Raw genomic sequence first — 23,165 nt, 5'->3', positions numbered from 1 at the left:
CAAGGCCTCGTGGCAGGCCCTGTCCGTCCCTTCCCCTCTCCGGCGCCGCACGGCCGCCCGCCCGCCGCGCTGCCATCTCCCTCTTGCGGGAGGAAGGAGCAGGGCAGGGCCGGAGGGGCTGCGCGGGGAGGCCAAAGCGCAGGGGCGCAGTGGCAATGACGAGGAGGCCGAGCCTCATCCGTGCCTGCCGGCAAGGAGGATGCACCGATCGTGGCACGGGGGGGGGGGGATCCGGCACTGACCTGTCCTGCAGGGCACCGAGCCGGGGTCCCGTGGGAGGCTGCTCCGGGGGGACCCTCGGCATGGCAGATCCCACCAGGCTCTGCTCTCGCCCCAGGGGGCCGCAGTGCTCTGCTCCTGCCTCCGCACAGGCTCTAGGCCACGGCAGGACGGAGCGAAGCCAAGCCTGGCTTCGAGCTGGACTGGGCCAAGAAGAATAGGGACAGCTTTGATATTTACTCCCTATCCCTGTCGGTACTCAGAGCAGGCAGGAGAAGATGGGGACGCGAGGGGACGCGAGCGCCTGCTGCAGCGTCGTCCCCAGTTTCTAGGGCAGTGCAAGAGAAGACGAGGAGACTTTGCATTTAAGTCCCCCCGTCCCCAAGGAGCGAGAGCCTCCCTTTATTTAGAACCATTTCTCCGTCACCGCAACCTCTTTTCTGCCGCTGGGGAAGGGAGGCACAGATCTGAGTGCCGGGCTCTGCACGCAGGCTGCGACACTCGGAGCCTGGCGTTACCTAAGCCAGGGGCCGAGGCCGGCGGGGAAGAGGAAAGACACCAGTCCTGCGGGCGAGCCAGACACCACCACACAGGCAGGCAAGTGATGCTTTCTGCTTTTATTCAATTAATGCAGCAATCTATACAAGAAAAAAAAAAAATAATAATGAAACCATGAAATTCCAAACCCTGACAGAGAAGAACCAAATTCTTCCTAAGAATCAACCAGAATTAAAAGATTCCCCCCACATCAGACTGTACATAAAATAATCTCTGCCCCATTTACAGCGTTTCACACAGTACTTTTTGTATCTCAAACTTCAGAACTGTACAACTTTGTTACAAACCACGCTTTTTCCTAGGAAAAGCTTACAGAAAAAAATATTGCCACTTTCTTTTTTATTTGTAACAAAAAAAATTAGAATCTTTAAAAAACAAAATTAAAGTCAGCCAGAACTTGTAAGTGTGGACAGGGGAGTGGGAAGGAGCAGACACGTGCGCTTCTCAGCCTAACATTTCTCCTCCCAACTTGAAAAGGGAACTAACTGCATTTGGCATATAAAAGACTATTTGCCACTAGAGGTGGGTCCAAACCTCTACATTCAGGCCCAGCTCTGAACCGTCCTCAAAGCACTGCAGCCGTTTAGACCTGCGGGTTTGGGCTCGGACACCTCCAGCGAGCACTATGCACAGCACGTACTAACAGCGTTAACACCAACTCGCGGCCCAGCCCGGGAGCCGGGCCGACGCTTCGCGGGAGAGGCGAAGTCAGCTCGTGCCTGGGTCGCTGTTTGTTCAGCGGAGCCACCTGAACGGCTCACCCCGCGGAGCGAGTTCACAGCCTGGCAAATGAACAACCCTCCCAAGATGAACCAAGCCTTTGGATTACAGCTCGTGTGTGTCACAACTCTTATTGTACTAACAGCTGGATTAGAGTTCAGCAGGCGTGGAGAGCCAGATGTGGCAACCGGGATTTTCCTGTTACATGCAATCTACCTAGACAAAGTTAAGTGGAAGTTGTCTCCAGGCATCTGGCAACCTCAGCAAAGTAGTGATTCACTTACAGACCCGAATCTGAAAGCCACTCCCTTGGCCAGCTCACCCCTCTACGACTGGCAAACAGCCTTTCCTTCTCTTGCAATGGATCTATCAAGCCCACGCAACCAACTCAAGAGCTATAATTTGATCACCGAGTCTTCTCAAGATATAGGTAAGAGTAACAAAAACAAATTCCTCCCTTTGACTGCAGAAAAGCAGGGACAAAACCCTCGCCTACCTCCCCCTTCCTTAGGAAAGAAAAGTTCTTCCATGGTCTGGGCTGTGGGTCTGGGGCGTGTGCGCGGATCATTGCATTATATGTAGCCTTATTCCCAGGGATGGGCTGAGCAGGTTATACAAACTACATGCTTCGAGTGGATGGAGAGGAATTTGAACTGCGTTACTGTACCAGACGAAGACGACAAAGCCAACGCGGTCACGTCTGTAATGAGCCCGTCTCACGGGGCGGATGGGGCGAAGTTCCACTTTCTCTCTGCGGACAGCAAGAAGCGTGTGGGCAGGTGGCTGCAAACCAAAGCTCGCTGCCATCCGTTCTCCACGCTAGACTCGTGTCACCAGCCTGCCCCAGGGTTTGCACGCCGCCCACAGACCTGACAGAGCCAGCTACAGAGAACAGATATGGGTATCATCAATATTTGGAGCCACGGTTTTACCGGACAGGTTACAGTAAGAGATCTAGACATCTGGATCCACATGAAAAATGTATCTTCTGGTTTTGAATCAAGGTTTCACTCTGATGTTGTTCAGTGCAAAAGAGTTAAAAAACCATGTATCTACACATATACATACGTGTGTATATATATAAAATGTCTGTACAAGTGGGGAAAATGGCCTGCCTACATACCGGGGACTCTTTGCCCAAGAGATGCAATGGGTCAGACCAGTTGTGTCCCACTTTCTCTCCAAGGTATCAAGTCCCAACCAGTCAGTTTGAAAACTAAAAACACAGCAGAAGAGAAGCAGACTCAAGAGCGACTCCAGGAAGGAGCTTCGCCCGTCCTTCACAAACGGCTGCCAACTCAGACCCGCAGCACAGCTTTGGGGTGGGGGAAGGCAGGGCAGAGCTCCCGAACGTGGCATGCAGCAATACAAAACTGAAACGGGTACCCATGCGCGTACAGCCTGCACAAGGACTGGGATGAGGTGACAGTTTGTACCAGGCTAGAGGAAAGACCTCAGGATGCCTTAGTCAGCCTTTAGTGGAGATAGAGCCAAAACTTGTCCCATAAGGGGTCACAGCGATCCCGCCGCTTTGGGAGCTGTGAAACAGCCCCAAAAAGGCAGGTTGCCTCCAGTTTCATTTTGAGTCGAGACACCAGCATACAGTATGCGTATTGCAGAGGTAGGCTTAAAATCAGGAAGGGGGGGGGAGAGGGACAGAGCAGGCTGCGCAGAGCGGAGACCTCTGGCAAGGAAGCGCAGGCAGCTCTGCCTCCCGCGACTCAGCAGCCGCAGCAAACACTGCCACCAGTAACAGAGCGAGCAGCACAGTCTAACACCCTAGGAGGGCACAGGGCATTCTCAGGACAAATCCAGAAAGACAATTAGAAACAGCCATTCCCAGGCATCCTGCTAGCAGGTCTCTAGCTTGCCAAAGATGTTTTCAGATGCCAGCTGTACAGAGGCAAAGGGATCGATACTCCCTGCATGCTGCTTTGCTAGCAGGGGAATGCCAGGCTTTCCGAAACAGGGGTTCTGCAGCCAAGAGCTGGCCTGAATTCTCTTGCAGCAAGCGAGGAAGGCAAGGAACACCCGCTTCAAATGCTAAATGCGGTCTGAAAATAGCTTATTTAAAAAAAAAAAAGTTTCAGAAGCAGCAAAAGCATGAACTTTCAGATCTCTGGGCAGAAAAAGCAGAGTTCCTTCGAAGGCTGGCCAAGAGGCTGTTCATTCCTTTGCACCGAGCTGACAGATACCATCCAGGAAGGCAATCTAACACAGAGAATCAAAGGTGGGCGCCAAGTGCCTCACCTACGAAGCCTCCCACAGATTGGCGCTGTGCTGAAGGTGACAGTAATTTCATTTGCGCCAGTACCCCTGCTAGATCCAGCCTTAGCAGTAACCCCAGCAGTCGAGTGGCAGGAGCTGCAGAAATCGCAGGGGGAAGAATATGCCAAAACCCCGTTGTTAGCAAACACGCTCGATTGCTAAGGAACAGCGCTCCGGGGAACAATGCCTTGGTTTTTTGACTGAGAGCTCCTCAGGACAGCAGCAAACGGGTTTCAAAATATATTACATCTTTTTATTGCCAAGCGTGCAGACCATGAAATGTGGGGAACACAACACTACGGAAAACTACAATTTGAGGGAAGGCAAAGCAGTAAAAATTATTTAAAAATAAGACTACCCCATATGACTGCCAACACTTGGGTTCAAAGAATCAACTTGAGGAAGTTTCTTAAAAGTAGGGTTCTAAATATGGTATTGGGCCCCAAACTTTGAAAATGCTGAGACTTCAGGCCAGGGTAATGCAAACTGGCTGGCAAAAGAAAAGGAAGAATGGAGACTTTCTGACATTAACTCCACAGGGCCAAAAGCCTGATTCTTCTCAGCATTTCCTGCAGCAACCAGAAGACTCCCTGCCACAGGAATACACTCAATGTTAAGCAAGGAGGAGGCACGCAACCACTGCCGCGCTAGCTGCTGGATACACCTGAACTGACGGTGCCTCTTGGGCCAAACCGGAGCCTTGTAGTGCCTCGCAGCGTCCCCACTCCCAAAGCCGGCCCCAGAGGGGAAGGACCGTGGCCAAGCTGCCCAGTAGCCCTGAGGCCACAGCAGTGCCTGTTCCTGCTCTGCTCCAGGATGTGGAAAAGCACAGCAGGTCCCAAGGGACTGGATACTCTGCCGCCTCGACTCGCTCCAACTAAGAGGGGATCGAGAGCCAGTCCACCATGCTGCCAGGCAAGAGAGCTCTTCTCAAGGGGTCCCAAGGCAAGCACCCTCACAAGCACAGCATCTCTCCTACACCTCTTTGCTATCTCCAGCTCCAGAAAGCAGCATGTATTCAATGCAGTCACTCGCTTGGCAGTCCCTGGACTCCAATACGGACCTCAGGTCAATGCTAGACTGGCCTCAAGGAAGCCAGCCAAGACACCAGCCATGCTTCCTCTCTCCCCAACCAAAATACATCACTGGTCAGACCAGCACTGAGAAACCAGAGTTTAGGTACATTCTTCACGGAGAGGGCACTACAGGGACACAAGGCTGTGAGCCCAAGCTGGCTTGGAAACAGGGACTGGAAAGGAAATCTACGGCATTTAAAACTGGTACTAAAGTGCAACAAAAATGTCCTAAACCTTTTGTAATCATTTGCAGTAAAAAGGGTCTGCAAAGCTTCAAACTTCCAGTTACTGTAGGGCACCCTTAAAAAACAACCCAACAACAACTAGGTAATAGCAGACCAAGGAGCCCTTTGGTGAAGCAAGGAATACGAGGCCACCACAGAGAATTTCAGCTCCTGGGGTCAAACATCATATTTAGAACATTTGAAAAGGAAGAAAGTTAAAGCAAAAAACAAAAATACAATTCTTGAATCTTGCGCAATGAAACACTTAAACTTTTTGGTGTTTTCAAAAAAAAAAAAATCCCAACAGACAGCCTGGCACAACTTTATCTGCTTCCTAAGGGAGAGATGCCCATTTGACCCATGACTCAGGACACCATGTGCACTGGACATGTTCCATCCTTACATATGTCTCAGCATTCCTCCATTCATAAAAACAAATCACTAGATCCTTCCTGTTTATTCTTCAGCCTGAAAGGAAAAACCAAAACTGAAGCTAGATGGAAGATAGCCAGAGGGAAGAGAAATTTTTCACAGACTGGAGGCCAATCTCATCAGCTCCATGAGCCTGGAAAGTGCATTCCTCAGTGTCGCCTCATTTTAACTTTCCTGGCTGGACTGCCGTCCTCCTCCTCTTCGTCACAGTCCTCCGTGTACTCGTAAGACCTTCGCCAATAGTTCTCGGAGCTGAAGTTGCTCCGTCTCCTATGTTTTGGTAAGAGGACCGAGCGCCTGTTCTCTTCTTTATCCATTTCTAGAATCCGCGGCCTAAGGAAAGAGAGAGGGAGGGAGTGAGAGCACACATCCATGATGGGATTTAAGCATTCCTTGTGTGGAGACTATCTGAAGCTTTGCATACTTTGAGTGATATGAATGACCGTGTCCACATTATTCTCCTGGTGCTATGCTCTGGGCGCTGAGCAAAAACAGACCATCAAGCTGCATGTCCTGTGGAGAGGCTGAGAATTTATTTTTCAATAGTGCAAGTCCCTCCCCTTCACACTGCAAGTTTTAGTCTCTCTCTCCACCAGGAACACCTCCAAACAGACCAGCCACCCTTTCTTAAGTGCAGTTTACGACCCCAAGTAACATCCCTTGTACAGAAGGGTCTCTGTTTGTGTCTCACACTGCAGAAGTCACAGCACAGAGCGGAATCCCCTTTAAACTGCTAGGATGCTTGTAGTTCAGGATCAAATGATAGCTCCAAACTCCTTTGTCCTCTTGCCAGTTCTCTCGAACATTAGCACAGCCCAGGCAGTATTTCTGCAAAGCTGCCTCTGTTCTCACCTGAGATCACATCATACTAGGACAGTGCTGACAGTATTCAGGGCTGCACAAACCAGTTATCTTACTCTAGGTGGAAACTCCTGAGTTCCTCTAACATGCTGCTATCTGATACCAGCGCTATTTACCTATATTATACCGGAGTCTGTCAGGCCAAAGGAAGAAGAAAAAAATGCTTTTAATAGCCATCATGGTTTCCGTACACACAGGGGTCTGTGCACAGCCCCCTTGGATAAGGGGCATCTCCTTCACATCAGTCTGAGAAACAGTTCTCAGATATACAGACTTTGTCCTGCATGATCACTTCTCCAATCATTCAGCACTAGCCCACTGCATGCTTGGAGATAAGTTTTCATTCGTAGGCCAGCTTCTCTTCTTGATCTATGTTCCCAGCCAGTCTGAGTTCTGGTGAATGAACACTGCTCATAAACAAGCCATCCCCCGCCCTCCCGCTTCACTAAGACAAGCTGAAACAAGGGCTGGGACTGTGCAGCAGCCAAGCCCCGGGACCAAGCCAACCTTTTGGTTTTACACGATGAGAGCAGAATGCCGTCTCGATCCTTGGGAAGCTTTGGACATTAGAAAATACCAGAAATATTGCATGACAGCTCAAAGCACAGCTGGCAGATTTGCTATCACTCATGGCTACCAGTACATTCATACAGAGAGCAAGGTGGTGTTTAAACACTTCCCTTAAGGGAAACCTTGCTCCAGAACTCAAATTGTCTGATACCTCAGCAAGGAGTTTCTTGAAGGTCAGTCTTATGCATTCATACAGTCTGGTTACAGTAAAAAAAAAAAAAAAAAAAACAAAAAAACACCCCACAAAAACAGAAAACCCACACGCAGCTCTAAAATCAAAACAGGTCTAAGAAGCTTCCCAAGGTGGTCTTCATCCTTCCCAGTTAGCAAAATCTCACATTCTCTCCAAAGACTACTTTCATAATGTACTTCATTACAGCTGCACAGGTTGCTTGGCAATAGAGGTCAAAAATAATTAGCTGCAGGGAAACTATTGTTCTGAATGACTGCATTTATCAAGAGCTAGCCAAATCTATTGCTTCTTCATTATGCCACTCACAGGATAAACAATATAAGCTGCTTACAGCCAGAGCTTAGCCTTCGCAAGCCTAGAAGGAACCTAAAAAGAACCTTGTTTGAATAAAACAGATCTGTATGCCACAGAAAGCACCTGGGAGATCACTCCAAGTAGGATCAGACAGAAGCATTATAGGACCCAGTGAAGAGGTGCAAAATAGGATGTTTTAAATGTGACGTGCAGCCTCTTAGAGGCCAGGAACCTCAGATGCGCACGGACCTAGAGGTGCCATCCAAAACTTTGCTCTTAGGAAAGATCATCCTACCTGTGAGCAGCATCAGGATCTGCTTTGCGATGGGACCGCTTTGGTTTCAGGATCTGGTCCCTATTGCTTCCCGACAGACGGTCAGAGTTGTAACCTGGTGGCAACACAGAGCTACTCAGCGATTTTGTTTCCAATCGAGGTGCATCTAGTCTTGTTCTGCAAATATTTAAAGAGAGAAGAATTTGCAAGGAGTTTCTGGAGAACTGCTACCACGCTGCAATAGACATTTGTCCTAAATGCATTGAAGCACAACCCTCAGTCCCAGCCATGCAGCTCAAAGAGGGTCAGGAATATTACACTCAACAGCAGCACAAACTGCAGCTTTCTGGTATTTGAAGCTTTAACCTCTCCTGTCTTGGTTGGAGGAAAGCAGATGGCTTCAGGGTCAGTGTAGTCATGAGGTGAATCCGGGAGGGCAGGAATGGTGCTGTGCTCACTGCAGTCCCAGTCATGGGATACAGAGCAGAGGTGTTAGAGCCCCCTGTGAAAGCACAGTAACTGTTCAATAATTTGCAACTCCAGTTAAGCTACCTGGGAGACGCACTGCAAAATTCACCATCCCCTACAACAGTAATAACTGCTCCTACTTTGAATCTCCCTACTGTCGAGAGATCTCACACGGCCAGGCATCTCTCAGCTTGACTAGGAAAGAGGTTTAAATCGAGAATCAAAGAAAGAGTCACGAGAACGTCAAGCTAACAGAAGCTGCACCATGTCCCTTCCAACATCCCCGCATAGTCTTACTCACACTGGAATAGAAGCATGCTAAAGCTATACCAGAAAGCAAGCACAGCTCATCCCAGAGCAGAGCTGCCTCTTGTTGGCCCAGGCACGGCTGTAGTCGGCAGCCTCCACGCACACATGGAGAAGAGGCAACAGGCCTAGCAACAGCTGTGCAGTAGGAATGAAAACTTGACAGCGCAGCATCTTATCACAGTTCTATCACCATCTCCAAGCACAGCATAGTTACCAGTCTCAACTTCCAAGCAGTGCTAAAGTCTATTTCAAAAGATAGACTGAAGCCTAAGCACCAGCAAAATACAGTAAAAGGTGGTGCCCATGTTTCAGAACAGCCAATTTCAAGAGGACCAAGCCACTTCCTGGAAAGAAAGGCACCTTGATGTTTCTGCAGCCTGCCTCCCTCCAAGGGATTAGGGGTGAATACCTAAGGGGTCTGGGTATGAGAAGACGGAGAATTACTTCTTGTTCTCTGGTCTTGAATTTTAGCTTTTGAAGGAGGTTTCCATCCGAGAAACCCAACCAAAACTCCCGTTAGGAGGCATCTGCAGGTGCCAAGCAAGCTTCCTCTCTGACATCCCCACCTAGGCAGCCTGTTCTGTTAACTGGGCTGATGCCAGGCCAGCAACACAAAGCTGGGCACAGCAGCCCAAGTCTGCCCAGCACACCAGAAACGAGAAACACTTCCGCAGCTACCAGCTTGGAGTCCGTCCTAGCCTGCGATGCCGTCGCACTGAGCTGGTCTCAGTTCCAGGACTGGATAGGGTCCAGCTAGAACACCACAGCACTGCAGATCCTGCCCTGGACAAGCTAGGTGGCTTAAATACCTCTCAAATATAATGACAACTACAGGCCTGCAGTGAAGAAAACCACTAAATATACTGCAAGGGCAAGAGAACACCAGCCATGCTCTTTACCTCCACAGAGCAATGCAGACATGAGCCGCAGGAGCAGATACTAGGAGGAGCTATACTAAATGGACAGCAAATTACCTACCAAAGTTCTAGCTGAATAAAATAACTCCCAGATGTAATGGCTCACAAAGAAGTGCTTACAAATGGCATCACAAGCCCTCTAAAATGACTTTCAAGACCCGCTTGAATAGGTCTCATTTCTATCCCCACCTCCCACATTACCTCTTTCAGCATCTCTTGAAATTCAGAGCATCGTTCCTTCCTCCCATCCCCCAGCCTCCTGCTCAAGCACTTCCAAACCTTGCTGGCTCCCTGCAGTCCTGCACTCTGGTACACAGGAAACACTGTAAATATCATCACACTACAGCACTGAAGTGTTTATGACCTACTTGGTAACCACGCTGCTCTCAAGCAGCCTGCAAAACCCAGCCACTTCTCCAGCACATACAGCTTTGTTCTCCCGCCACTGCCAGCAAAAACTGTTTCTAGTACCTTATGCCTGGAGTACAGGCGAGGAGAGATTCAGACTCACACGTCTAGGGCCCATCAGACACCAACAGCCTATTCAAAGCCAAATAGCCCAGCTCCTAACTGCAGCAAAGTTTATGTCATTCTGTGACCCAACAGATCTGATCCATCTGGAAAGCTCAGGGCTGACTCTTACCGAGAAGACAAGGAAGATGAGTTTTATGAGATCATTGGCTGCTCCCAAGTCTCTTGTGCTAGTAGGCTACTAACGGAAGTAGCTGTTTTCCTGGTTGCATAACATCCTATTTAAGTCTGCGCAAGTCGCATGATCCATGACTAGGGAATGGTATTCACCACAGCAGTACATGCTCTGGGGATGTGAGCACAGACAAAGGTCACTGCAGCCCTGCTGTGCATGCATGTGTGCACACAGGACTCAGCAAGGAGACAGCCTCCGTCACAAGGGATAGGCAGCAATTAATAAGCTCTATTTGGCAGCAGACTGCACCCTTTGGTGAACAGGCATTTGCCATGTATTCACCAGGGCTGCTAAGCTCTATGGAGATTACACAGAAATAATTACCAGGGGTTTCCACTTTGCTCAGAGAAAAATCTTGTTGTGGTTTCAGTCGGCCTGCCAGTCACTTCAGCCCATCACTGTCTGCGTATGACCATATCCTGAACTAACACGAAGCAAATCGGGCCCCTTTGAGGAAGACAGGAGGACACACTGCTACAAAAGGACAGCTAAGCAAACAGCCAGCGTGGCTCTGCTAGCAGCTAACAGGCCTTCTTCATCCAACAGCGATGCACTAGGTCAGCCAGATAAAACTTAACTAGCTAGGTGTTTGCCCAGTTTCACTTTGACGGCAGTCCGGCTAGACTGAAATAACTAAACATCCTTAGCTTACAGAGGCTGATGAAAGCAAGAGATAGAGCCAGTTTAAACAAGCACGTTATACATCTGACCAGTTTGGGTAGCTTCAGTTTATTTAGCCTAGTCTGTCTTTTCTAGGGAACTACTTCACATCGCAGGACCGGTAGCTTATCTCTCCCAAAGTCCAAGTAAGGCAGCTTATTCCAGACATCTCCCACTACAGGATTTGTAGATGCCTTCCACTGGTGCTAATCAGCATCCCACTGCTTTTCTTTGGCTACAGTAACCAACAATTTGAACGTAACAGCCTTTTAGTTCTCATTACAACCCTCTCACTTTAAACCCAATGTGGCAATAACCAGCTATTGGGTGGTTTGGTTCTAATCTTCCTTCCTTTCATCCTACTCCATCATCTGCCACATTTCATCCCTGGGTCTGTGCTGATTTTGCCTGGCTAATGCCTCCGGGCTGCTGGTTTTCCTGCTTTCGTTTCATGGGTCTCTCTAACCAGATGTCCAACTCTCCACTTTGCTGGCTTTGTGCCATATCTTCACAATGTTGCCAGACTTGTTTGAAACCAACTAAGCTGCCCGAAAGCTCAGCAAGTCTGAACTGAGACTGCTTGCCAGCTAGTCTTATGCCAGCCTGGGCTACAACTGCAGCTCTGCCACTGTGCCCACGCTTTCGTCTGGGTTTACAAGGGTTTACAGTAATCAAGTCACAGGTTTTCACTTACAAGAGGATTTCCTGACCCTAGTATTGTTTTTAACACCTTCTAAGACACAATCAACAAGGGTTAATGTGTGGCAATCATGTATTTTGTAGTCATCTAGTAAAAGGAATTGGGGAGTGAGGACATTTCAGGGTACAAACAAGGTTATACTGAGAGGGTACAAACAAGGTTATACTGAGGAGTTTGGGGTGGGTTTTTTTTGTTCGTTTGCTATTCTGAAGAGCTTTAGGGACACCAGCTGACGAAATGCCATCAGCTGACCAAGACAGTGTACCTCCTAAAACAGGAGGCGTGAGATACAGCTTGCAGAATGTTCCTTCCCAACAGCAACTCAGAAGACAAGCTCTGTAACCTGATCATTAAGTTCACTATATCCATTTCACTTAGAAACCAGCCTTTTCTCCCCTCTCCCCAGGAAATGAAAGCCATGCTACCAAGAAAACCGTATCTGCTTTATAGAAGGTTCTTCATCATGAGCATCAGCTTCAAAGGACAGTCCAGGTAACTTACAGCATGCGGATATCATATGATCAGGCACCTAAATACGTAGCCCAAAACAAAAGAGTTTGAAATCCTAGCTGTTTAGAGTTAGGCAGCCAATGAAAGCCAGGAGTTTGGATGTTAACAGCGCTTGCAAACCCAGACATTACAATGAAGTACTGCTGCACAGAGCCAAGAAGTGAGAAGTGATTAACTTTGTAGCAACAAGTTCAATCTACTTCCATTGGCCAAGCAATGGGTCTGGCAAGACACAGGCGAGCATCAGAGTGGGATCTGACAAAGATTTAAAACCAACCCAGCATATTTACAAACAAGACAGTTTTAAAGAGACTCTTTAAAGTAAAAAATAAAAATAAAAAAAACACATTCAAGTTTATCTCAGTGTCCAGGGGGCTTCAACACTTACTTTCGAAGAATGATGACAGCTCGTCTCTCCTTGATGTCCTGTGGTCGAATACAGTGTGTAATTTCATCAGCTGCATATCCACTGTCAATGAAAACAAAAAGCCACTGTGAGCAGGATGACAGGCAGAGGCAGAAAGTGGTTGCCAGCCTTGACAACTCAGTTTGGCCAGTCATTTCCTAGCTTCCACCATGAATTCCTATTCCAAATGCTGTACAATTCCTTAGGTGTGCAGTAGTCAGACTTACAGGAAGAAAGAAACTTCAGGAAAGAATGAGGACGGTCAGGCCTTCTTTTTTCAGGCTCAATTTTTTTTTAGCATACACCAGAGGACTGTCACCTGCCACAACATCATGAATTAAGACATTTAGAAAATGAGTTTATGGAATGTAAATTCAGCCAATTCATTTAGGGACTCTTTATAAAGAGAATTGAGAGAAAAATGACCATGTTGCTGCAAAGGATATTCTCACACATGTCACTGAGAAAAAGCCATCCATCATCACTGAGGTGCACAGTGCAGCCAGACACGTACATGTACTGGAGCTGATTAGAAGAACTTGCTGTTGGAGCCTCCCTTGCGGATGGCAGGAGGGGTTTGACACGGATTAGTTAGTCGGGGGGCAGACAGTAAGCGCCAGTGGTGGCAAGAGCTGAGCATCTCATCCCCCATCACCTGGGCTCGGGGCACTCCCCGCGCAGCATTCTCGCCCTCTCCGCTGCTCCCAGTGTGGCAAGTCCTTCTCCGTCACAGTACAGACACCACCCTGCACCACAGCCTAACCCCACCGTAATGCACACCGGGAACAGGAGATGGCTAATCTTCGAATTCAGGCCTGCAAACCAAGCTGCACTCCTAAAACCTCCGTGCCACAGAGCTTACAAGGGCTCAGGACAACTACTTGGGCTGACGACTCTTACAGCGTGCTAAAACAGCTACGTTGCCACGCTCTCGTTATATGCAGGAGAGTGCTTTGGTGCATGAGATGACTTAATCTACTTGAAGTTTCTAGCAGCTGGGGAGAAAAGCCAAGGCAGACCAGGGCCCCAGCTATCTGGAACACACAGGAACTTTTTTCTTGCGGCTGTCTCTCTTGTTAAGCACAATTCCCAGGGTCCAGCACAGCAAACGAGAACATGGCCTCAGGCTTCAGGCAAGTTCATGGAGAGCAGCCATCACACCTGCTTGGATAAACAAGCTGCCTCACGGAAAGGTGCTTAAGCAGGAACGTGTTCTCTTATGTCTGCGTCCTCTCCGCCTGGATGCTAATGAGCAAGACAGAGACGTGGGCATGCCCTCTACCTGCTGTTCCTCTCTTGTGAGCAGACGCTCTCAAAACAGAAGAGATTTCTTGAGTCCGACATGGGGAAAGGGAAGTTAAATGCTCTCAGAGCCTCCTGAAATGGCTGACAAGAACAGGAAGGACTTCAAAGGGGACTTGGATGAAGACTGCTCAGATAACAGTAGGCTAGCGCACTCCCACCCTGATTTAGCCCAAAGCAGAAATCAAGCCTCCCAAAGAGCTAATTCACGTGCTTGTGGATTGAAGAAATTCTACTACAGGCCACCACAGCACCTCCCAGAGGCAGGTGTTTTGCTTACAACACAGCCACAGCATGTCCTGCCTTGCACCAAGGTTAGAATTCATTTCATGTAGGACACCGGACCTTGAGCTCAGCATTGGGCAGCGCCGCCAGATACTCTTTCCTATAGAGCAGGCTTTGCTCTCGCTGCTCTCCCCCTACCCTCCAGCCCGACCGGGAAGCCACTGCCCACAACGAGGCTCCGCCATTAGCCTGCTGCTGCCATTGCAGAGCTGGCTCTCAGCCGGCACTCCGGGAGCAGGGCCTCTGTCACCCGCCTGCAGGTCACTGAGGACGCCCAGAGCAGAGGAGAGCAGATCACGCACATGCAGGCCTCTTCTGGGGGCAGGACCGTGTTTCCTTTATCTGCTTAGATAACGTACCCACTCACCTAGAAATGCATAGCGCTCACTCCAAGACAGATTTACTGCTTCGAGAAGAGAGTTAAGGGTCTCAGACCTGATCAGTTAAACTGGGAGTTGTTGTCCATCCCCCCATCATCTAGGGCATTGCAGAACAAGACAGCGTTATGCAAAGGGGCTTATAATAATGCTCTATTATGTTCCAGGAACCTCTGCGTCAAGCTCCAGCGAACTCATTAATATCACCCATGTTAACATTCAACTTGGCGCATCCTTGGCGACACCCTGAACATAAGGAAAAGGTTTGTCTCAAGACCTGCACTCTCCATCACAAGATGTCAGCCAGGCCACACATTCTCTCTCCCCAGACCGAATCCTACTTTCCAGCTCACTTTCAAACCGGTGTTAAACAAAACCTGTGGCCCAGATGCACATGGCTGGCACCAAAGCAACAGCCCTGGTACTCCAGTCCTAGGCCCTAGTGGGCACCCACCAGTCAGCCTCGATGCCACGCTGGCAGGAGAAAACTGAGCTTCTGCTGTGTCAAAGGCAGCGATAGCATTTCACTGTACAGCCCTCCAGCAAAGAGGTTCACACAGGCACCAGGCATAGAAGCAGAAGAACAAGTTATTTTGTCACGTCCCAGTTGTTTTGCTTCATGCCAGCATAAACTTCTTGTCTGCTGCCTGGCCTTGCCACATACCAATGATGGCCAAGTTCACAGGGCAAAGAAACAGAGATTACTTTTTTGCCCAGAGAACAAAACCAAAGTGCAGGGTGAGGGATAATCGCCACTCAGTAAGGAAAGCCCTAAATTGCTGCCCACAAGAATGCTTCTTATGAACACCTGAGTATGATGTGTCTGACCTGTAGAGCATTTTTCAGATGAGCAAGAGAAGGCACAGAGGCTATCCACACGCTATTCCAAGCAGCCCAACCAACATCCTACCTCCTTACTAACCTGCTGGATCTTATAGCAGCAACCCCCCCGGGAGCCCCCTTCCTCAGCCCAGAAGAGTTAGCGCTGAGCCATAACGTAACTGGCTCATGTTGAGATAAAAGTAGATTTCTTGTACAAACACCACCAGAAAGGAGGCCCCAAGTTCTGCGCAGTCTCTAATGAGAGAGGCTTCTGGGGCTGAAGACGGCCAGGCCTGCTGGCGGGCAGAGCAATCTCGCACACTAGCGCAACGCCATGAGAGGTCAGGCCAGTCGTCATGGGGTTTGAACGGCTCGAGGCTTTACTTGTGGTTTGAGAGCTGCTGCCACAAGCCACTGAGGTGACATCAACTAGCTCAAGCAGAGTTTGAACAAATCTATTTGCCTCATCTCCACTGGCACACACAGAACTTCCTCTGCGCCAAACAGAGGCACCTACAGCTTTTCTGGAAAAGTCTGAACCCTCAGAAAAAGTGTCTAATGCAGACAGTTGTGGAGAGATTCCTCCATCTGGGAAGAAAGCAGGTTCATCCTCCAGGGACTGCAACCAGCTCTGATTACACTACCATCAGGCATCCCTCTAGACAACAGGGGAGACAAACATCACGATGTTTCCACTGCTATTATAAGCAATGGGGAGTAGATCTGTTTTCTTCCTAGAGCGCTTACCGGCTTCAGAAGAAAAGTCCATATGGTGTACAAGCTCCCAGAATATCAGGAATTTCACCTTCGGTAATTTATTCCTCTGGCTAACTGCAACCCAATCAATTATTTCCAACCATGGTGCTGAGAGATGCAGCATTCAGCAGTTAAACAAAAGCCCACTGGCTCCCAAGATCTGTTGCCTATGACTGTGGCCACAGGGCATGGTCCAGTGCAGAGTGATCTGCCTGGAACTGCCCACCCCTGGGTGGCTTTGGGCCCCCTCAGCTCCCTTCCTCTTTTCCAGGTGAAGTGTTTGTCAAAGCACACGTTCCCCAGGATGAACGTGCACAGTTCCTCCATCTCCTCCCCACTGCCTCTATTGACTGACACTTGACAAATTCTTAAAGTCAAACAAATAAACAAAACACCACACATAGCGCACACACAAATGCGGTCCACTCAACAGCCGTCAAGGGAAAATTGCAACTCAAAGCTGAGATGAGAGCTGCTGGGAGGAACGGTACACAGGCCTGAAATCCAGCTTCGCTCTGACTGCCCCAGAATAGCAGCACAGCAAGACGCCCCGATGCCATTTCCGCTCCGCCTGGCTGGCGGCAGGCAGAGGCCAGCGTGTGGAAGTTAAAGCAAACCTGCATGATTACCTGCTTCCCGCGGCTACAGGAGAAGAACCTGCAGAGGGGACTGGAGGAGGCTTTTTCCTTCTAGATATCAAACCCTACAACTGGGCAAATCGGCACTTAAAGTGCAAAAGGAGAAAAGAAAAGAAAACAAAACAAAACAAAAGCATCTCTCTGGGAGAGCAAAGACCTCATTCCTGGGCCTCAGCGTGGCTTAGCGTCTGTCCTGCTGGCAGAGGTGCACAGCAGAGCTAGGAGAGTCTTTATTTCGCCTCCAAAACTATTTAAAGAGGACACCCTTTAAACACTAAACTTTAGTTTGAGATCTAAGCACTTTACAGCAAGTTTGATACAGGTTCAGCATTTGCAAACACCACGGGCTGTTTGACAGAAGAAAAACACTCCTGTTTCCTATGAAGTTTAGCCTGCAGCATCCTTTATACACAGGCCACAAGGCATTTTACTGACAACTGAAATTCTGACAGGAAAAAACCCGAACCCACCCCAAGGAGACAAAGTACACACAGCCAAGAGCGGGATATGGGAACCCTCCGCCCCGGACTCCCCCAGGGGGTGGGGGTGTAGGTGGCTACAAAATCAGGAAGACAACTTTGAATAGCCTGCTGGGAGTAGGAACAGGACGTGCACGCTGGGGAGAGCCGCAGAAAGATGTGGGCAAAGAGAGAGACCGAACAGCTTTCTGCAGATCCTCACCATCCCCACAGGGCAGCAAAACAGATGTGGCTACACTGGCTTCCCCAGAAAGGAGACATGCCAGGAGCAGCCACTGACCCAGCAATATTTGAATCAGACATTACAAGCATGCCATTTCTATCTGCGCCGTTTCCCCATCTCCAGGGCAACTGCCTTCAGCAACTGTTTACTGGGAGGAGAAAGAGCCAAGTTTGGAGAGTTGACTTAAACACGACCAAGAGCTAGATATCAGACATACACCGCTGAGAGCCCACTGAAGGTCTGCACGCCTTCCCTCTCCTCTCAAATCTCTCAGGTTAGAGGGGAGACAGGAGATTTGCCGAAGTCAAGAAACTCGTATCCAGCCAGGATCATATCATCGCAAAACAATCGCTTTGGCAGAATCTCTCTTAAGTGAGTGCTAAGTATCTGCTAACTGCTGTACTGAAATTGAAATAATCCCCATTTTAAAGTCTATTATTTGCTGGAAAACAGAACATCTTACTGTGGATTAAGCTAGTGAATGCCAGCAGTGGGTCAGTCAAAAAACAACAGTTCTATTTAGACATATAAAAAAACCCTCCTTTTATTTGTATGATTGCTCAACACACACTAATAAACTGATTATGGCACCCACACAGAGCTGGCCACAAACCAATGGCGCAGGTCCGGGGGACACCCCACTCCAATTCTGGGAACCTCCAGCCAGCTTCCTCACTCCTTCCAGCATTTCGGGTCAAGAGTGAGGATAAGGGACATAACAACGTGCTTATCTTGTCCTGGAGCAGAGAAAAGGACCTATCACTCTTCCCCAAACTGCTGATACTCCACTGCTAAATCTCAATATGCCTTCAAAGGTAAAGGCCACAAGAGTTTTCCTAGTGACTTATATTGTAAGTCAGACTATGGACGTGACCCTGCATTAACTGCTCTGCCAGAATGCTTTAAAGCGTGAGAATATTCTCACTGCTATATAGAAAACACTGGCTAGGAAAGAAAGGATAACTATTTACTCCAAGCCACCTTGGGAAAGGCAGGGGTCCAAATCACTGCCAGGGAAATTAGGGTAGAAAGTTTTCTTCCTCGTTCCTAACGAGAAGTTATGGACCAGAACAGGTAGCCTATCAACAGCAGTCTCCATCCCCGCAGAACTGAGGCTGCTTCAGAGTAAAATGACAGACTAGATAGGTCCCTCCCAGCCCTGTTTTATGAAATCATTCTTGACCTCTGCCCTTCTCCAGCACCCTCCCAGGCCCAGCCAAATTCACCAGGGTAAGAGAAAATTTCTTTAGCTTCAGGAGAGCTCTTCTTGCTCACATATCCATCTGCAGTCCCTCTCATCCCTCACTAATCTACAGAAGTTACCTAACACAGGGGGTACTGCAAGGATTAGTTAATGTTTGTGCAGCTTTTCAGAGATAAAAGCTACATGAGATCTAAGCATTTATTATTGATGCACTAGTCAACAGTGCAACGCTGTATGTATGTGGGGGGGAAAATTCCTTCCTGAACCCTGCAGCGATCACTTTACAAGTCAAACACAGGATTGTGTTACGGCCAGGGAGCCCTGAAAACTGGCCTGGACATTTCCCAGTCAGGAAAAAAAAAAAAAAAAAAAAAAAGATATAGTTGATAGCTCAGAGCACTGCTGGCAGAGTTTGGGCTATCCCTGCTCCTGGCAGGGAGCACTCTGACCTTCAGGACATGAGGGACTCGCGTTCATTAAGTCAGGCAGCCCTAGCGCTGGATTTCTAGCCCTCCATAATACCTAAAAGTCCACTTTTTTTTCAAAGCCACGCACAGCAGCCTGCCCACTCAGCCTGCCCCCCTACCTGCCTGCAAGCTCAGCCTGCACAGCGACTACCAGTGCGACCAAGGAGACAGAGGGGATTAGGACGCCGGTGTTTCCAAGTGCCAATCCCAGCTTTACTACCGATTTGCTGTGTGACCTTGGGCAGGTCATTTCACCTCTACAGCTCTTTTCCCCCGCTCGCAAGAATAGGAATAATTTCTTGAACCTGCAACCGATACACATGGTCGCTGCGCCGTGTTTATACGGCACTTCCAAGGGATCGTCCCACAAGGCTCTGCACTCAGATCTCCCATCAGTGTCTCACAGGTGAGGATTTAATATTCCCAATTTACAGATTAGGAAGACACGGCCATTCACACCTCCCCTCTATGCTTAAGGTCACGTAGGGAGTCAACGACTGAGCTAAGAATAGAACCCAGGAGCCCTGTCTCAACCAGCTGCTGCACTACGACCGCTCTTGGGCAGAGGATCCATTTTGTGTCTCGATGCGTATTTTAACTGTTTATGGGAACTAAAGCGAAGCGAAGCTCCACAAGTGGCCACATTTAGACCAGAACTTGCGTCATCCCCCGCAGAGAGGACAACCCTCGAGCAGGCAGCAGCGCAGCCAGCCTGTCAAAATCACCTTTTCTCCTGCATCCCCATCCACCATGGTGGCGGTATCCCCAGGATCCTTCCTTAACCTTTCTACCGTACAGAGACCCTGCACACCTACAGACAGGCAGATCACGCCTGAGCTGCCGTCGGGGTGTGCATCCACGTGTCTTGTGATTAGCATTACACAACCAAGTCTCAGCACATTAGCTAAACAGAGGCCTCGGCAATGCGGCGAGTTACCTGAGTACTGTGACGCTTCCTCTCTTCACGGGCAGGAACAGAACCGGCTCTGAGACCCTGATGGGCTTGAACTGGAACTTACACCCGAAGCAGAGCGCGGAGTCGCTGAAGAACGACACGGAGACGATGGGCCTCTCAAAGATATGGATGGGGTCCACGTGGGAGACAATACAGCCCCCGGGCTGATAGTCGTTGATCACAGCACTGTTCACAAAGCCCTCAGGGATTACCCTGTGCTCCACAAGCTTTCTGATCACCAGGTCGTGCACCCACTCCGGGATGGCATCAACCTCCCCCCGAGGGTACAGCCGCTCCTGGCCGGGGCCTCGCCTCTGCAGCTGAGACCCGTACGTGTAGCCCTCCCCAAAGAAATACTTGTTCCGAAGAGGTGCTCTATCCACTGTGTGCTCTTTGTAGAGCCCTTTTTCAGCCCTGGACACCACGTCCTCAATGCGGGCTTCAATCTTGGCACACTCCTCCATGCTGAAGAGACGAAGCTGACGGATGCCACTTTTGACTTTCCGGGCCTCTTCCTCCTCCTTCTGCTCCTCATAGTCACTGGGCTCGGAGTCGGAGTCCTCGTGGTACCTGCGCTTGCGCTCATAGGAGGACTCCATGGGCTCCCGCAGGCTGCTGCCTTTGTAGTTGTCCCGATAAGGCATCATGGACTTCAGCTTCTCTCGCAGGTCTGTGTAGCCACTCCCAGCCATAGTGCGTCTGCAGCCCCCTCCTTTATTGATCTCCTCGCTGCACACCGCTTCGGGCCGCGGAGGGGGACGCACAGCTGCTATTCATGGCATCCGCTGCCCTGCTGGAAGAGCCCCAAAGGGATGAGAGATGGAGCAATCACTCAGGCTCCCAGGCCGGGCTCCCCTGATCCCCTCCCGGCCCTGGGCTGGGCGAAACGCCGAGGCTGCCCCTATATCCGGGCTGCGGCACCTGGGCTCAGCCTGGCCCCGGGACGCCCAGTCGGGCCCAGCACCAGTCCAGGCCGTGCCCGTGCCCCCCTCCCCCCCCAACCGGGGTTTGCTCGTGGATGGGGTCAGGGCGGACCCCTCCCCCCCGGGGCTCGGCACCGGGAAGGAGGCCGGGCAGAGCGCACACGGCCTCTCCCCGGCGGGGCACACCGGGGTGGCCCCCACCCCTGCGGCCACCCCGGCCCCCGGGGCTCCCCCTCCCGGCGGGGGGCGGCTGACGCCAAACTCACGGCTTGCCCGGGGCGGCGGCGAGGCGGGAGGCGGTCCCGGAGACGACGGCGGCGGCGGCGCGGCGGGGCGAACGGAGCACGCAGACAAAGCTGCCGGTGCCGGCGGCGGCGGCGGCGGCGGCGCGGCGCTCACGCGGCGGCCGAGCCTGGCACATGCCCAGCGGCGGCCCCGGCTCGGCGCGGCGCCCTGCCCGCTCCCGCCGCCGCGTCGCTGCCCATGGCGGGGGCCGGGCCGGGCCGGGCCGGGGACGCGGGGGCGGCGGCGGCGGCGGCGCCGGGGTCTCGCGCAGCACTTCCCGCGGCGCGAGCTCCGCGCTACGTCACCAGGAGCCAGCCCGACATCCCGGATCACCGAGGGGGCCGCCTAGAGCGCCGGCCCGCCCCCGCTGCGCACGCGCACGCGCCCCGCGGCCGCCCGGCCCCCGCCTCCTTCTCCCCCCCCTGCCGCCCGCCGCCCGCCCCTCCCGCTGCCCCGGCACGGCCGCCCGCGGGGTCCCCTCCGCCCTCCCGGCCACGGGGCGGCTCCGTCCGCGCCCGCGCGCGCGGCACCGGGCAGCTAACGGCGCCGCACGCAGCCCGCCCCCCTCCGCCGCCTCACGCCGTAACGGACACCGGCGGCGCCGCGCTCCCCCTCCCCCGGCTCCCCGGCTGGGCGCTGATTGGCCGTGCCGGCCCGGTGGGCGGGAGCGAGCGGCCCCAGCCGGCGGCTGATTGGCCGGCCGGAGGCGGCGCGGGGGCCTCGCGGCCCCGGCGGCTCGCGCGGCGCGCGGACGGGGTGGGGTGGCCGCCGCGCTGCCTGCGGGGCGGGGGGGGGCGCTCCGGGGCGCGCTCGCCCCCTGGCGACCGGGGGGGGGCACCGGGGCACTGTGAGCCCGGGGACAGCCGGGGGGATCGTAGGCATCCTGGGCACCACCAGCCCGGGGACACCCCGGGGGACCGTTGACACCCGGGGCACCACCAGCCCGGGGACACCCAGGGGGACTGGGGGGGCCGGGGACACCCAGGGGAACGGGGGGCATCCAGGGACACCGAGGGACACCAGGGACACCCAGGGTGCCACCGGCCCGGGGACATCCGGGGGGACTGGGGGCATCTGGGTCACCAACAGCCCAGGGACACCAGGGGGACCGGGGACACTGGGAACCACCAGGACACCGCTGGCCCAGGACACCCAGGGGGACTGTGGACACCCAGGGACACCCAAGGGCACCACCAGCCTGGGGGGATCCAGGGGGACAAGGGACACTGGGGGGATCAGGGACACCCAGGACACTGCTGGGCCGGGGACACCCAGGGGGACCGGGGACACCCAGGGCACCACCAGCCTGGGGGGACCGGGGGGACAAGAGACACCGGGGGGATCAGGGACACCCAGGGGGACTGGGGGCACCTGGGGACACCTAGGGGCACTCAGGGCACGGCCAGCCCAGGGACACCCGGGGGGGGGACCAGGGACACCCAGGGCACCGCCACCCTGGGGCACCCCCAGGGCAGGGCCGGCTCGGTGCCTGGGGACCCGCAGCCCCCTGCCCCAGCCCAGCCCCGCTTGGACCATCCCGAGGGGGCTCCGGGTGCGGAGGGACCGGCCGAGCCCCCGCGGGGTCCCCGGGTGCCGCCGAGGGCTCCTGCTCCCCGGGGCCCAGCTCGGCGAAGAGGCAGCTCGCCGAGCGCGGAGGACATTTTAATCCCGCGCCGGCGAAGAAGGAAAACCTCCGAGCAGCAGCAGCAGCAGCAGCGCGCGCACGAGACGCGGTACAAAACCAGCGACCCCCGTCGCGGGCCCGGCCCGCCCGCGCAGTTACGGACACGTATAAAAATCGGAGCGAAAGTGCAGACGAGCGGAGAGGAGAGGGCGAGGGCCGCGGGAGGCCGGGCCGGCGCGCAGGCGCGTGGCAGCCCGGCTGGCGCGGGGACACCGGTCCAAAGAGGAGCTGTTAATAAGTCACTAATGAGATAACCGACTATGTACAGGCAGTTCTGGGAAGCGGTCCCCAGGGATGTCCGGCGGCTGTTGTTGAAAGTAAATTAAGGCATCGGCGTTCATCCAGGAGCCCGTCCTGGGCGCCCGTCGCATCCGCGGTCCCGGCGGCGGGCAGCGCGGCG

General features: G+C 52.4%; 1 protein-coding gene across 2 annotated transcripts; it reads right to left on the bottom strand.

The window, feature by feature from the left end:
• Positions 1 to 821: 821 nt before the first annotated feature.
• Positions 822 to 21,170, bottom strand: ALKBH5 (alkB homolog 5, RNA demethylase). Of its 2 annotated transcripts, none has more exons than XM_067306199.1 (5): positions 21,063 to 21,170; positions 19,856 to 20,666; positions 12,348 to 12,428; positions 7,711 to 7,866; positions 822 to 5,830 (listed from the first exon to the last, which is right to left on the bottom strand). In XM_067306199.1, the coding sequence occupies exons 2-5, from the start codon at positions 20,563 to 20,565 to the stop codon at positions 5,647 to 5,649; spliced, it is 1,131 nt and encodes a 376-aa protein (XP_067162300.1). In that variant the 5' UTR covers positions 20,566 to 20,666; positions 21,063 to 21,170; the 3' UTR covers positions 822 to 5,646. The 2 variants fall into 2 exon arrangements, with proteins under 2 accessions (XP_067162300.1, XP_067162299.1); XM_067306198.1 differs by having other exon boundaries at positions 19,856 to 20,663.
• Between the last annotated feature and the right edge of the window lie 1,995 nt (positions 21,171 to 23,165).

This window comes from Apteryx mantelli, chromosome 16 (assembly GCF_036417845.1).
Source record: "Apteryx mantelli isolate bAptMan1 chromosome 16, bAptMan1.hap1, whole genome shotgun sequence".
Classification (NCBI taxonomy): Eukaryota; Metazoa; Chordata; class Aves; order Apterygiformes; family Apterygidae; genus Apteryx; species Apteryx mantelli.
This window is presented reverse-complemented; position numbering and strand designations above follow the sequence as displayed.

Excerpts from the sequence above, each read along its gene's own strand:
- ALKBH5 (XM_067306199.1), bottom strand. The coding sequence starts at position 20,565 with ATGGCTGGGAGTGGCTACACAGACCTGCGAGAGAAGCTGAAGTCCATG. Across the intron at positions 12,429-19,855 it reads GGAAGCGTCACAGTACTCAG|TGGATATGCAGCTGATGAAA; the intron begins GTAACTCGCCGC and ends TTTCATTGACAG. Across the intron at positions 7,867-12,347 it reads GCTGTCATCATTCTTCGAAA|AACAAGACTAGATGCACCTC; the intron begins GTAAGTGTTGAA and ends AAATATTTGCAG.